Source organism: Nymphalis io, chromosome 9 (genome assembly GCF_905147045.1).
Source record: "Nymphalis io chromosome 9, ilAglIoxx1.1, whole genome shotgun sequence".
Classification (NCBI taxonomy): Eukaryota; Metazoa; Arthropoda; class Insecta; order Lepidoptera; family Nymphalidae; genus Nymphalis; species Nymphalis io.
Window position 1 is genome coordinate 10,243,734 of NC_065896.1, and position 17,115 is coordinate 10,260,848.

At 32.9% G+C, this 17,115-nt stretch overlaps 1 protein-coding gene across 6 annotated transcripts in view; it reads left to right on the forward strand.

Annotated features, from left to right (window-relative positions):
* The window catches only part of LOC126770501 (caskin-1), a 249,340-nt gene that overhangs the window by 137,287 nt on the left and 94,938 nt on the right, over positions 1-17,115 (forward strand). For 3 of the 6 annotated variants that reach the window (XM_050489909.1, XM_050489910.1, XM_050489911.1), the window contains exon 2: positions 10,515-11,077. The exons of the other annotated variants lie outside the window; for them this stretch is intronic. In XM_050489909.1, the coding sequence (XP_050345866.1) occupies positions 10,543-11,077 (535 nt within the window). In that variant the 5' untranslated portion in view covers positions 10,515-10,542. The remainder of the gene's footprint in view (positions 1-10,514; positions 11,078-17,115) is intronic. 6 annotated transcript variants of the gene reach the window in all.

Sequence of the window (17,115 nt, forward strand, 5' to 3'; positions counted from 1 at the left end):
GAGCGGTATTTCAGTGAAACATGTGACGAAATTGACACGTCGCTACATCAATCTTTTGCGAAATGTAATATTTCATTCGCTTAAATTTTTTAATCTAAGACTTGCTACACATTAGTTCTACAGTTTTGTCGCTGACTGGCTGTCATGTCGTCCTGCTCACTATATGTCGTCTCGTTCCTACACATGTATCAATAGCAGTCACAAAATAGTTCGTGATACTAATAATATCTGATAAATGGCAGTTAAATCGTGGCAGAACCTCCAGTAAATGTGTCGTGGCCGATAGTTTTATCGGATCCCATTAAAGCGAAATTGAAATACATTCATTAATACGGCTCCGACACATTTGTCGCTGCATGTGTCGGCCCAATCTAATAGGAACCAGCTCTAAAAGATTAAATTAATCATATTTTATACATTACTAAATAAATACAAACGAGTGTTTAAATACAATCAAGATAAATGTTTTAAAAAAATATCAAAGTATTTAAAAAATAATGTAATTAAATTAATTATTCAATCAGATTAATTTTAAGATTATATTTTTTGACACAACATGTTCTCACTTATATTATGTTTTACATCACGTAGTTATAGAAGTAATTCGCAAAAGTTTGACCCACTTCATTCCGTGCGGCATTAGTCAAGGTTCCGATTTTCGTTAGCGGCCGTATCTGGTCCAACTGACTGTCGGTGTAATCTCGACGCCATATAAGTCTACAATTAGCTGTCATACCCATTTTCTTTGTGCACGTTCTGACTGTTTAATTGTACGTCTGGCTTTGTTTTTGTTTCATTCGATAACTGACGCTATAACATGTGTTTCGTTCTTTGTATTATGTTGCTTTTGACTGATTGGGGACCTGGGAATGTTCGGAGTGAATGGATGAATGATGACGAATATTTAGAAGTTCTTACACGCATTGTTTTGCTATTTAATTGAAATAATTTTTCATAATTAGTAGATGTTAAAGACACATGTGGTTTTCTACTTTATGTGACATGTAATTGGTGCCAAGAGTTTGTCTCGTATTCGACTATTGTCAAGATAGTAATATTTATATCACAATTAAGCAAACGTGAGCCTCATTCTAAAGAACTACAGATACAAAATCTTTAACCATTTGTCAGCGTAGTAGCTATAAATCAAGCGAGTACTGCTTCATTTAAATGAGAAAAACATTTAAACAAAGTCACCGGTAGGCGCGGGTCGTAATATATCTCTCGGAGAGATAAAATATAAAATGCATTTCGCGGTCAAAAAGCACTTACGAGCGCTGAAGAGTTACAAGTGCGTGCATCGTAAACTATATTTGCTTGAAGTGTTTAAATCTACCTCGGTAGGTTATAAATTATTGTAATTATCCAATTATATTATATTATCTGTAAACTGAACCGTTTCCAGTCTTCCAAGTTCCTACTCATTTACATATATTTTTATGAAGTTCATAAGTAAATAGCTGATAATGTTTAAATAAAATATCATATAACAATATGTATAATAAACATTACATAACATAAATAATTACGCAATTATTCAACCAAAGCTCATCAAATCAAAAACAGCTTTATCAGCTTCGGTGCATGAACACGACGTCGAACCAATCGATTCACATTCGAAACAGTTCGGTCTACTAATTTATGCTGCAGATAGTATCATCTAGAGAATTATTTACATCACAATTAAACGGTTGTGCTGGGCCTTGTAATATAATACCGTGACAAGATTTATCATTCGAATCCGGTTAACAAAGATTAAAAAAATAACTCTTTAAAGTTCAATGTTTGTAAAATCATTATTAAGTGTGGTAGGGTTCTAGGTCCATCCATTGACTCTACACTCTATCGTTGATCATCACGCATGCTTTGTTTTGTTGCGTGTTAGTGTTAACGATGTGGGTTCCGACATAATAACAGGCATCGTGGACATAATACGGTCTTTCTGTTTTCTAGTTAACACGCCTAGTGGTTCTATTTTGCAAATATTCATAATCAAAAGTAACTGTTCTATCAGTTGTCCCACCAGCTCGACTTTTATAATACTACCAAAAGCGGCAGACGTTATCTTTCTTATATATAGCAATCGTGATGGCGATTGTTTGAACGTTAATGTACTGCAGCTCCATCTAGCTCCATGGAACGGTGTTGAAGTCTCCGATAGATATACCAACATCAATTTCCATATATAACTACATACTTTCTTCTAGAAACTGTTCGCTATGAAGAGCTGATACAGGTTTTTTAATACTATCTGGGAGGTCCAAACACATAGAAATAAGATAAACTTTTTTGTCTTCTAAAGAGGGGCCACGAATTACTTTTGGACATACTTAATCAATTAGTTTTAATATTAATCGACAGTAAGCCATTTTAAAGTCTTGAATATTAAACGATTGGAAAGCATCAGGAGCTGATTCTCGCCACACCTAATAGTAAGATTGATAAACTTCCCATGTGATTTGTTTGATTAGTGAAAGTTATATTATCTAAATTAGTTTGTAGTCAATTGCCTGAGTAAATTTCATACGAGTTGAAATGTAATAACAATAATTACATGTCTTGAATTACAATTTCCGCTGTTTTCAATTTAAATATAGAATAAAAAACTGCTTATTTAAAAATTTAGGAAAAAATTATCTGAGAACTCCGTTCAGAGGTTAAACAAAAATAATAATAAAATATAAGCTATAGTAATGTAACGAAATAACTATAGGTATTAACAAATATACCTAAACACGATACAAAATTAAAAATTGTATCACGTAACGTTCTTAGACTAGTAAGGAATTTAATTTTACCTTAACTCGTTTAAAGAGGCCAGCATTATTACCGTAATGAGTTAAAGTGGACTTGAGAACCGTATAATTTATTCAAAATAAGAAACTTCATAATTGCTATATATAACAAATAAAACACATAAATAAAAATCGATCGACGGTTCCGCCAAACGTGATTAATAATTTACAAGCTATAATAAATTTTAACTATTGGAAATTTGATAGGAGCACAATAAAGCGGAGGCAGCAGTAGTTGACGGCCAATCCATCAAACATCTCAGTACTATGGGTACAGTTAACCTGCCTCCAATCCAATCAGACTTTTTGCCCGATGTCAACGCCCGCTCAATAACTAGACGAGTGAATAGAATCACTTCGTAGACATATACAATCGAAGCTAATAAAAAACATATTAATCCTTGCCGTTGCACAATCGAACCCTCGAGCGAATTTTTTTTTTGCACGAATCGTTTTTGCATGATACGCAATTATGGCTAACGATTCTAATACATGTTCTAAATGTTTAAACTATGTCTATATTGATCATCGCCGGACGCGTTTCGACGTTGAAATAATATAACTTTCTAATTCAATTCGTCGTGGGATTTTCTTCGTACATGGCACATTCATTACATTATCAACATCTGATTATCGGGACAATAATTATGGTCATGCTATGACGCGCCGGACGTTTAAATAATCGCAAATCATCTCGGATCGGCCCGCTGTGTTCTCGGAAATGCAAATCGATATGCTTAAATACTATACTGAAGGGTCTTTAGAGAATCGATGGTGTAATATTCTTGTTACCACCTCGTTTCGCCGTCGCTCGCTAACGAGGCGTGCACGATGGCAACATGGACAGTGGGAGATTTACGGTTTTTGTTGGCGAAAAAAATACGGTTCGTGAACACTAAAACTTTGTGGAATTTCAAAAGATCTTGTCTGACACGTATTGTTTGGCTGCCTTAATATCAAAAAATCCTTAAGAACAAGAGAATACTTAACTTTCTGCCAAAGGCATCGTGCTTTTGACATGACTGAATCCCGTTGAAATTAAAAAAAATAATAATAATAAAAAAGAACGAATTGGTATTTCATTAAAACAGATGTCCGATGGAGATAAATAAAGGCCCCATTCAAATTGCGCACTCGAAATGCAAACGAGTTGAGTGAAATTGGCAAAATTCTGGCAAACGACGCCGCACTGACGATACGGTATAATTTTTCCTTTTCTCTAAATGGAATTGAAAATATTGTTGCATCTAGACATGTATCGACATCTCAAAAGCGCTAAAAAAGATCTTTACCAATTGGAAATCGCTTTAAACTTGCATATTTGTCGAAGTCAATTTAAAACCTAGAAGGATATGATCACTATTTTAGATTCTATTAGTTTTACAGCTAAAACTTCAGCGAAATAGCTGTAATAGTTGTATTATTAGGGAATCGTGAAATCAGAATTACCATTATAAACTAGAGTATGTATATACATAAGATAATATAAATATTAATTCGAGCCACCATTTTTCTCACATTTTTTTACGGTCTACTAAAACTGGGCTTCTTTTGTTTAAACGAATCGCTTGATGACATCATGAATGATAAACGGTTTAGTTGATGTGGCCTTTGTTGAGTACGAGACAAGCGCACTCCATCCGAACCCTGAGGATATTTAGGATTATCAGACCTCACTTTCACCTCTGATGAATAACTTGAGCCCCCATCCTTGTGACTTGCTATCGACCCATACAAACCTTTTCTCTTTCATCGCTCTCTCCTCGTTGTTTACATGAAATTTCATTTTAAAACCCTCTCGTTAAAGTGTCAGCGTAATGGCGATCACGATGCTTGAAAATATACTGCCTGTGTCGTCTCTCGGCGAATTCGATACTTCATTCCGGTCGGCATTTCTGTCGACAGATGAATTTGTGAATTATCAATTTAGCAATTACGTATCGATATATGTTATTACGGCTCCTTTGTTATTACATCGCCCGAGGTTGTATTGGATTTATTAATGAATTGAGTAGGCACTTTCTCTGGGGTCAGGCATTGTTAGGCGTATGGTCACGCTAATGGAGTGCCCGTAATTCAGCGTCATCACTGTGCAGATTTCTCTACTGATGGATAGCCTGCGCCAGTCCCCCTGTCTCGTTAGCGTTTGTAATCGATTCTTGGTTTTTGTCGTTATTTGATTACAGCTTGCGTTTAACATTATTGGCGCTTGCTATTCGCGTCGCAATCTGTTAATCGAAAACAGCGATCGCGGATCGAGATTAATGACTAGTATGGTTTGAAGAGATAGTTTTTTATTGAGGCTGTCTATTAAATTAGTTAAGATTATGGATTTATGTTCTTATTTGATGTTGTCTTACATTTTTCCTGGTAATAAAGACTATTAAAATATTTTCTAAAACTAACGTTTTACGTAAAATAAATAATTTAGCAATATAGTATAAACAAGACGAGGTGACATAATCTTTCTTGTTTATAATTGTGTATTGTTATAGATAAATGTCGGTAAATAAATGTCTTTGTTCCTTAGTCGTACTAACGGACACATTGATTCCAGCACGGCGTTTGACCCTAGGTCTTGAGATATACGGCGGGCTGTTGTGTTAACAGACGAGAAATACTGTTATTATTCATGTGTATGTCATTTGTTTGATTAATAGTTATTCAATTATATTTTAAGGAATATTCTCACTAATAATAATATAAATGTCGAAGTGTTGTTGCTTTGTTTTTCATTAATGTAACCACGGAGTGTTGTTACGATTAGAGATAGTTTATGTGGTGGAGACTGGTATAGACTTTTTATCCCGGAAAAATGCAACACAATGTGAAACCTAATTAGTTATATGAGAATCATCATTTATGTGATAACTTTTTTTTCCTTGCACGTTGAAATTTTAAAACACTAATATCGTTTTGATGTTATTCAAAATTTAATTTGCTTTTTTGTATATAATACATTTCTTATATATTGAGTTCAGTATATTATTATTCTCACATTTGATAATTGTGTATTTATCGATTTTGTGTTTTAATTTTTAAGCGATTTGCGAAAAGCTATTTTTTTATATTATATACTAACACTATGCTGTATGTCTATTTCATAAATAAAGAAATTTAAATATAATAATATTATTGATATAATATTATCTTAACATAAAGCACACTTAACATAACACAAGTCGCAGTTCAAACCAAATGTTCATGGAAATCGCATTGTCAATGGTTAAAGTTTACTCGTATGGAGTAGCGCGATGGAGGCGATAAACCTACCATATATGGACCACACACGCTCGCCTGCATCACGATGTTAAGGTTGAAACATATTATTAAAACGCACAGTAGCACCGCTGGTATTGGGGCAAAGTACATAAATAAATATATATAAGATACATTTTATTGTTCCCATTGCATCGAGTCATTGAATGAATTTTAATGCTATTTAGAAGGAAATATGGCCATTTTTATTTTGTCGAAAACGAGGACATATTTTTAATTTAAAGAAACAACAATTTAATTACAATTTGTAGTAAAATAAGTAACAGCCAGTGGATTGAAGGTTACTTGTTTATGATGTTCTATTGTGATTTGCTGGATAGACATGTAGCAAAATTTAAACATGTTTTTTTCTACTAAACCATATATTAGCTCACCTTATTTAAATAACTAATTCATTATTTGATATCATAAGTAGCATAATCATTGTTATTGTTGTAATCTCATCTCATCCCATAATTCCTATGATCATTTGCATAATTTTTTTCAGTTTGAATGTGGCATGTTTCATAACATTTCATGTGTACCGCGGTCCCCGACGTTTCTCAAGTAACGATTTGTTTCTAGCTTCGTTCTTTGATCTCTCGCTTCGTGTGGCAATACTTACCGTTCTCTTGCCGTGACCGTCTTGCAGAATATATCTTATATTTTTGCTGATTATTTAGATCGGCTTCCGTTCTCGTTATTTTTGATTTATTGAATATATGAAAGTCTCTATAGAAAATATTTTGTTTATCAGTTGTGATGTATTTTTTTATAAAATATTAGACTTTGTGAATTGAATGCATACAGAAAGACAGAAATTATATATTATACCAATGGCACGAAATTGTAGCCGAGCCGAGATGGCCTAGTGATAAGAACGCGTGAATCTTAACCGATGATCGTGGGTTCAAACCCGGGCAAGCACCACTGAATTTTCATGTGCTTAATTTGTGATTATAATTCATCTCGTGCTTTACGATGAAGGAATACATCGTGAGTTAATCTGCATGTGTCTAATTTCACTGAAATTCTGCCACATGTGTATTCCACCAACCCGCACTGGAGCGTGGTGGAATAAGCTCCAAACCTTCTCCTCTAAGGGAGAGGAGGCTTTCAGCCCAGCAGTGGTACATTCACAGGCTGTTACGGACGGACGAAACTGTAGAATTATAAAAAATACAAATTACATAAATGTTTTTTTGATCATGTCTCACTTAGTGAGAACGTTAACATGTTTTGTCATTTAAAATGCGTGTAATGATCTTATTTATTTCTTTTAAAACTTCTCCTTTTACTAATTATATATATAAAAGTATTTACAAATTTAGTAAATAAAATTTAATTTTCTTAATGTAATAATATGATTTGCAGAAACACGGAAATGAGAACTACTTTTCCTTAATACCGAATGACTATTTATCAATTTAAAAATGGCTTAAGTCGTCATTTCAATCAATGTTAAAAGCGTTACCAAATTAGCTCAACGAGTTCTGAACATAACGCTTCCTGTTTCTTACTTAAACGACTCCAAACACGTCCTTCAAGACATTTGTTTAGTCTTGAATCGAGTGCTCTTACATAACTAATATTAGCTTCTCTTTAAATGTGTTTGAAGTTGAGTTATTTATCCTTTAATTTTGAATTTGGAATATTCGAATGTTTGTGTTTCTCAAAAATGACTAAGGATTTTGATTCGAATCCTAATAGAGGAGAATATTAGAAATAAGATATTTATACCATTTTTCTATTTAATGGTGTGAGTCAATTAAGGTTAGGATCTAAAACTGACTGATGCGAACCAGCTGCTATGTCTTATAATTTATATTGTTTAACTCTGAGCAATTTTATAATATTTTTTTTACTACAGGATCTGTATTTCTAAAATACATGATTAACTTAAATTTTGAAAATCGAATACATTTTTATTATTATTTAAAGATGTTATCAACTGCCAATAAAATAAAAATATAGATAAATAATTAAATTCTGTATACATTTAAATAAATGAATAATGCAATTAGACGCTTTTTTATCATTTATATCATTTTTTATCAATTAATATTTTATGAATATAATATGATAGTTATTATTATTATGATTTTAATGTATATAACTTTAAACATATTACTAAGCGGTTTAACAGTGTAGTCGAATTAGAAATAATAAAAAAATACGGGAAATACATTGACTAAAAAAGACATACTGGCGTCACTTTGCGTAGTTTTTTCATTTTACGATGTCATAAGTTGACACAGTTCGGTTCGTATTGCACGAGGGTATTCCTGGCTCGTAAACCATCTGTATAATACTATCGAGACACGCCAGTTACATACCACCACGCAATGTTGAATTGAAACTAGAGTTAATTGACCTTATCATAATTTTCTTTGTATATAGCCTTCTACATGATAAATTATATTTTTTAGCAATTGAAATTCAGCGTAGTAATTTATTACCCTACCTATTTATAGCCCTACCAGGGCTTTGTGCAAGCTCGTCTGGGTAGGTACCACCCACTCATCAGATATTCTACCGCAAAACAGCAATACTTGATATTGTTGTGTTCCGGTTTGAAGGGTGAGTGAGCTAGTGTAATTACAGGCACAAGGGACATAAAATCTTAGTTCCCAAGGTTGGTGGCGCATTGGATATGTAAGCGATGGTTGACATTTCTTACAATGCCAATGTCTAAGAGCGTTGGTGACCACTTACCATCAGGTGGCCCATATGCTCGTCCGCCTTCCTATTCTAAAAAAAATAAAAAAAATTTGTTACACATTTCAATTTCTTATAATTGTAGGTAGGTATAACACTAACGAACTATTTACATTAATAGCGCTACGAATTAAATTATTCAAATTAAAATTTCAAATTTGGAATGAACATTACCTTTCTTCGCGTGTTGTAGCGCGCGCTTTTACTTTTTATTAAAATGATTATTAAAATCTAATTACAAAAAATATGTTTTCCTTGTAATTCAATTATGAAAACAATACAATAATAGCCTTTATCCACTCAACATACCACTCAGCTTGGTTCAATCGTTTACCCTTTTCACTGAATTGTAGGTGACATATCGTTTTGTGTAAACTCGACATTATCTTTATCTGATAATCAGAGGGTTGACAGAAGTAGGTAAAACAATTGAACGAATTATATTGATGTCTTTGTTCTTTTCATTTCATCGAAATGATGACACGCCGATCACTTCATTATAAGTCTTGAAAGGAAATTATCTACATTTAACTGTACATTTATTTTTATATATACATTGTGCTGAATTAAATTAATTTAAGCTAAGATGGCCCCGTAATTAGAACGCGCGAATCTAAACCGATGATCGCTAGTTTTTTTTAATATTAAAGGATATTTTTCGTTGCCTTTAAAGGATAAAATTGTAATCTGAAAATTCTATCTAGTTTAAATATCAATATTAAGTAAGAATTACCCATATCATTATTTCTTTACAAAAACAATTAAGGGATTAAAAGTACGTAAAATAATAATTACTCGACCACTTAATGAAATATGAATTGGTACTTCTCTGAACAAGGATGTACGTCACGATCTAGAACAGGTCAAATCCGTTTTTAACGACCTCGACAGGAAGCCCTAATTCTATAATTGTTTGGAAAACATCGTTTAGTCGGCAAGAGGTTTATGGGTGCGGTTTGTTAACGTTTCTAATTTAGCATACTATTCTTGACATTAAGATCCCAAGACTGAGATAGACATGCATTCAATGAACGCAATTTCACGATATTATTTTCAATAGTACTAATAATAGATATAAAAGCAATTAGTTCTTATAATTGACAGCAATCACGATTTATTAAATTAATCTAATGTTTAAAATGAAATATATAATGAATGGGAAATTATTCGAACGAATTTATGAGATTTCGGCGAGTTAGATAAAATTATAACGTTGAACGAATTCAATTTGTGTATTGATATTGCACAAAATATACACCCATAACCTAGTATTATCTAAAACTTTCTATTGTAGAACTATTTTTGAATATTACGCGGAATCCACAATAATTCTCTCATAAAACGTAACAACGTTGAAGACTCAAACCTCATCGTCGTTTAGGTTATGGGAATCAAATTTTACTGTGTTGTTCCCACAGAAGTTGGACAAGTCACGATATCATAATGTTGAACGAGCGACCCACACGCAAATTTAACACTAAGTAAACGTAATGGTTGCGACCCCCCAAAGATAATGTTCAATGTCAGCTACCTGTTCAAGGTGGTCTAATTTCGTAACGAATAAATTATGTATGGGTATTCAAATCAACCACTTAAACAATTATAGCTGACGTACCAATTTAAATACGAACGTTACTTGAAGTTTAAATATAAAGACAAAACCATGAGTCGTCGATGCAAGCCAAGATTCTCAGAAGTCTGGTCTATGGATTTAAATGCTAAATATTAGCATTTCTTTATCAGGTTACCACTAAGGACAAAAGAAACTAAAATGACGATCGACAGAGCCGGTCGCCCGCCTGCGCCTCGTCGGACCTCGACATATAGAAGCTACGATGAACTTGGTATTATAGATAGAGGAAGACCTCTTAGATATAGGCATGGCGGTGTCGAAGATTTATCAGGAATAGAACAAACCCGAACTCCCAGGTCCTACAATCCACACGATTTAGACGATATAACAGTTATTAGTTCAGAGGAAATACCTAAACCGAAAAGGAAAACAATTGAAGGTTTGGCAAATGGATTTAGGAGGACATTCTCTGTAAGAAGCAGAAGGGAGCCAGAAGGTATTCCTTTAGATACGTTTAGTGTCACTTGCGAGGAGAATTTCGCAACTGTTAGAGGCGCCCCTTTTGGTCGACGTAGGTCACTGTCAAGGGATAGAGGCTCATCGTTGCTTGGTAGAAGTTCGTCAGAAGGTGACGTAAGGATACCTCTTCCACGTGCGCCGCCCGCCAATCCTACTCCCAGGCTGCACCGCTGTCTTCGGGCCCTCGGAGGAAGTTGGAAGAACCTTCTATTACGTGAGTCCTCGAGACATGTAGCTTCAGCTTTTCTCATTAACTAAAAATTGAGCTAAACTTAGGATTGTAGGGCTTCAATTAATCACCCAATTAACCGTTTCTAAAAAAGTAACGTATATGTAAACATCACTCTTAACCTTTAAATCCGGTTACAGTCTTGTTATTCTTTTATTTAAAAGGCAGTTAACCGTTGACCGCGGCGCGGTTGAGATAATTAATAGTGAGTCGGGTCCAAGTGATACAGCGTAGCTTAGATAGTTTAATTCTGTGATTAAACGCAAAGCCAAAACGAATTAAACGGTTTTATTTTATGTAAATATAATGTTTTAACTGTAATGGTAACCGTGAATTGGTGAATTAAGCCTCGGACCATATAATTACTAAATTATATTAATAATTTCATAAATGTTGCGATAATATAGCAATTATATTAAACTAGCGCTCTAATAAAGTCTGATTTCATTTTGGTCGTGTCATTTTTGTTGTCGATTAGTATATTTTTATTTTATATTTATGTTATATTTAAACATTAATGTAGTATGCAGTTGATTCTTAGTTTATGTCAAAAAAGGCTAATTAAGAGTTTTTGTAGGTTTCTGTTAATTATTTGTAGAGCGTTCGAATTTCGATTTAATTATGATAAAAGGTTTTCTTATCTGGGGAATAGAAGTGAATTATTTGTTTGTATTTTGTTACATATTTATTTTATTATGTTGTCTTGTAGTCTCCACAGACGTGCCTTTCTTGTATCCTATTGGTTTAAAGTTTGGTATTTTATTTTATTTGCCTGCATGTTTTAATTTCCAGGCAGCATCACTGAAAATTTTTGGAATGCAATTTTTTTGTAATTATGTATTTAAGTGAGGATTATATCAAGATATTCAATTATTATAGTATTAACAATATCCGTGGCTTGAAGAAAATCAAGTGTGCATAAATATCTATCGTGTATATTTGTTTAACGAAACTAATATTATTGTAACTAATATCTTTCACGTTGGTTTAATTTAATTGATTTTAACCTACCTACACACAAAATGTAGGTTACATAATAATTCATTTTAGTAAATAAACCATTCTTAATATAAAACACTATATCGTACTTATATGTATGTCTAGTGGCTTGATGTATGGCCGCAGACTTGGAGGTCCTGGGCTCAATTCCCAGGTCGGGCCAATAAAATGTTATTGGGATTTTCTGTCAGAAAATTCTCAGTAGCAGCCCGAAGTCTGGAAAGTTGGAAGTGTATACACTCCCGTGCCTCGGAAAGCACATAAAGCCGTTGATCCTGCGCCTAAACTCTTTCCGGTCGTGTCGGATTGCCTACCCATCGGACTATGAGAGTTAGGGAATAGACAGTGTACCTGTGTTTGAGCACACACTTGTGCACTATAATATCTCCTGCATAGTTGGCTAATCTCTCTTGAGATTGGCCGCCGTGGCCAACATCGGTCTGGATGACATTTTTATTATACATATATAAGTCGTAGTTATTGTTGTTGTAGATTTCTTTATTGGCCATAAATGAATATACAAGAAATAAACTAAATTGTTTAAAGTAAGTACTCATTTAGGAAATTGCCTTTTTAATTTTCCGTCACACTGGGCTCACAGCCTCCAGAACAATAGCGGGGTTCAAATGAAAGTCGTCGACTGTTCTAGTTCCGTTGATAGTAGTTAAAGCGTGTATACAAAGGCAACAGTCAGGGACTCGTAAGGTAGGAGTGATGTATCGGGATGAAAGGAGCATTTTTGTAATATTGAACAAACAGTAGGACCAAGATAGCAGACTTACCTAACTTAGAATTGTTGAATCTTGTATAAAGTTTGTTGCTTCTTATTTCTTTCCTTGTATGATGTACATATAATAAAATGTGTATAAATTATTTTTTCATACAGAGTACGAACTTTTTTTAACATTTTGTTACGTCATACCTTTATTGTCAAGGATAACATTTAGGATAATATTTAGGATAATTTCTATCCCGGTATCACAAATTTGAATATCTAAATAAACACGAAAAACATTTTTATTTAAAGAAAAATTCTGAATTTCACTAAAAAACCACAGACAAAGAAAAAATTCTAATAATATTCATATAAAAAAAATTCAAGGCAATTTGGCTTACTTTCAAGTTATATTAAATTAAGCCTAATTGAATATCCGACCCGCAATGTAATTTCTAGTAAACCGCTTTGTGTAGTGGAAACGATACCTCTAATATAAGAGGGGACTAGACGTTGTCAGCATTTATTCAGCTCTCATCGCCGACAGCGTGATGACAGTTGATTCTCTTAGTGAAATTGCTTTCGCTAAGTGATCACATACATTAATTTATCATACTATTTGATTAAACGTTTGCTTGGGTAAGTTTAATTTATTTGACAGATTTAATACAAACAATAGCTCATTCTACCCAAACGGCTTATTTTACTGGTGGTAGAGCTTTTTGTAAGCTCATCTGGGTAGATACCACCCACTCATCAGATATTCTACTGCAAAACAGCAGTACCTGTTATTGTTGTGTTCCAGTTTGAAGGGTGATTGAGCCAGTGTAATTACAGGCACAAGGGATATAACATCTTAGTTCTCAATTGCGCATTGGTAAGCGATGGTTAACATTTCTTACAATGCCAATGTCTAAGGCCGTTGGTGACCACCTACCATCAGGTGGCCAAAATGCTCGCCCACCTTTCTATTCTATAAAAAAAAAACGTTGGTCAGTATTTGGTCACTAGTAACTTCTGGTATTTGTACTTCTGTACATAATAGAAGACTTAATTGGATTTGTTTATATAACTAACAATAATATCCACAGACGTATTGTTCATTTTTGTACATTTAGCTATTATATTGATTGAGTTGCTTTTTCATGTGCTATCACATTTTACATTTAAATGAGTTATGTCAATTATGCTTTAGTTTTATTTTTAAAGTGTTTTTAAGACATTTGAAATTCAAACAACGTATATAGAAATATCTTCACCAAATTTCACTTACGAAAAGTAATATTTATTAAAACAATTATTCGCAACACGTTCCCTTTTTCTACGTAACCCTTTTTCTAAGATCGCTAAATTCGTGTGCTATTTTTATCGGGGGTCGTTTCGTCCGACTCACGTAGGAGCGGGTTATCTGGCTGGGGTCACGTACAACCCATGTCGGACTCGGTATCGCCAGCAAGGCTACGGGACAAGTCGTTAGGCAAATAGATAAAATTTGATACCTTGCTAAAATTACGTAAATTCCGGCAGACATTTGTAACTAGTTTTTGATAAGTAAATCTAGAAAAAAGTAACTGTAAGAGCCATTATTTAAATAGCTTCCGCAGTCTCCCATTTTATAAAACATATTTGAAAATACGAAACAAATCAGTCTTAGTGCAAAATAACAAACAATGAAAATAAAAATATAGAATGGTTCGTTACAAATCAAATGAAAACCCTTGTTTAAAGCTAAATTATACTAACCACAAATATTCGTTTCACATTTTTTTTTTCGTAGAGTTCATTTTTTGAATTTACCAATATATAACAAGATATTTTTTACATCATGTTGGAAGGTTTATCGAATTCAGCCTGAAAAAATATCTTCAGATAATTTTACCAACCTATGTATACATATATATATACCAACCTATGTATATACCTATGTATAAACCTATGTAATATAATACAAAAATTATTTTTGTACTTTTTATTGTTATGTTTATTGTAGGTACTACACCGAACAACAATATGCTACAAGGATTCTCAAACTTAATTAGGAATAGTTAATCTAATACTTAGAACACTTAAAATCTAAAAGCAATAAGTTGTAAATATTTTGATCTAACACACATAATTCTAAACTATAACTATTAAAATGTTATACACCATTACTAAGAAAAATCACCGATTTTTCATATTCAATACTAACTGCGACATTAAGATTAGACTTAGAACACTTAAAATCTAAGAGCAATAAGTTGTAAATCTTTTGATCTAACACACATAATTCTAAACTATAACTATTAAAATGTTATACACCATTACTAAGAAAAATCACCGATTTTTCATATTCAATACTAACTGCGACATTAAGATTATTAGGTCGGTCCGGACGCCTAGAGTGGTGCTGTTAGGTTTCACTCGCCACAAATAGGCTCGTAATGCTCGACATAAGCACTACACTCCATCCCATCTCGCAGAATAGGGTTTCTAACTTGATCTAGCTATTACAGTTCGTACGTTTGAAATTGTAAAGGAAATGGTTGGAGTAGATTTAATCCTTTATTAACGTTTTCACTGTAAATATCTTCTATGTATGTATATTTAGAGGTCTTATTAGTAATACACATGATAAATAGTTTGATTAAGTGTTTTCTGAAATATTATCCTAAAATGTATAATGCACTTGTCTTTCACACCTTTATGTGCTTTTTATCATAAATTTATCGTAGAATTTTAAATGTGAGTAAAAAGTGAAAGTAAATTTGTTTATTCTGCTAAGGTTTAAATACCTTAACGATTCAACTTATTGTCGAACGTAGACACGATTGGAAACATAAAATTTTCGAATGATCAGCAATATGAATTTCATGAAATCGTAATTAAGCTTACGTTTGTTAAAAATAACTAAATCAGTAGCTCCAAAAGTCTGGTCTGGTAAATAAATGAAGATATTTTATAAATGATACATTTACAAGATCTCATAGAGATGTACATGACAAAAGCCTTCAAATCTGCTACCAAATTAATTCAGTACAATAACAATTAAGGTGACACAATAGCGCTCGTCCCAGCTTCGTGAACCTCACAAAGATCTTTGTCCTTAATCTCATATTAAGCCCTGGATGATTTTAATCTTGGAATATGTTTTGTTTGCTTTGTTAAGACATATAATTACACGTCCCTATGAAATAAGTCTTGAAAACAAAGGAGTTGATAAGGGAAATCAATTGAATGACTTCCAAGATGTGGATCGCATCGTTACTCGGAATTGATTTTTTTGATTTTACTTAAAATATGAATGTTTCTAGTGTTTAATTGTCTGTTATTATTATTGACCTTGAAAGACATCTATGAATGCTACAATTTTACCCAACATATAATAAACTAAAAGAAATGAGAAATTAGAGTTTCCTTTGGTAACAAGCAATTATGTTATGAGGTATCATTATGTCATTGGATATAGCTTAGACGGCATAATAATATGAAGGCAATGATAGGAAATAAGAATAATCTTTAAAAGAGATCACTTTTCTAGATGAAGCCGTAACAAATATGACACCTACATGATTATCCTAATAACATCAATTTGATAACATAATACGGGCGATTACTAGACTCGGAAAACTTCAATTACGCGTAATTTGCCTTAACGTATGTAATAGCTGTAAATCAAGAGCTCGTTAGTGTAATGCACCTGGATTTAGTTGGTAGTTGCGGAATGTTGTGGGTCTCAACAGCTTATTTTATATATTTAAATATATATATATATATAAATTTAGCATATATATATATATATATATATATATATATATATATATATATTTGCTAAATTTTCATGCGATTTTAAAAATAAATATCGATTTAGGACATCGTGTAATACTACCATACGTAACGTCAACGTATCGCGTTAACTGTAGAGTTTAAATATCACAAAAGTGTCGAAAAAACTCGCATTTTATTCGTCACCAAACAATAAAACTATCCACGATTTTCGGCAAAACGTTGAAAATAATTTAATAAAAGTCAAACAGCTTTTGTCGCCCTAAAAAATCCTTTTGTGATTTAGACATCGGGACAAAGCATCCACATAAACATTTATAAAAAGTTAACCATTTCGCTTTTTCTCTCAGATTGCCTTTCCATTTAGGGATGTTCCCACTGATTTGCATCAAATAGCTGGTGTAATAATATGCAGAAATGATAAAGCGTATAAGATTTTAATAGCTAATTGTTTAGCTGCATAAGGAAAGGATACGCAATTACGTTTTAACGTAAGTTGTATATATTGTGACGTTGATTTGATTTAAGTTATTGTGTAAGTCAA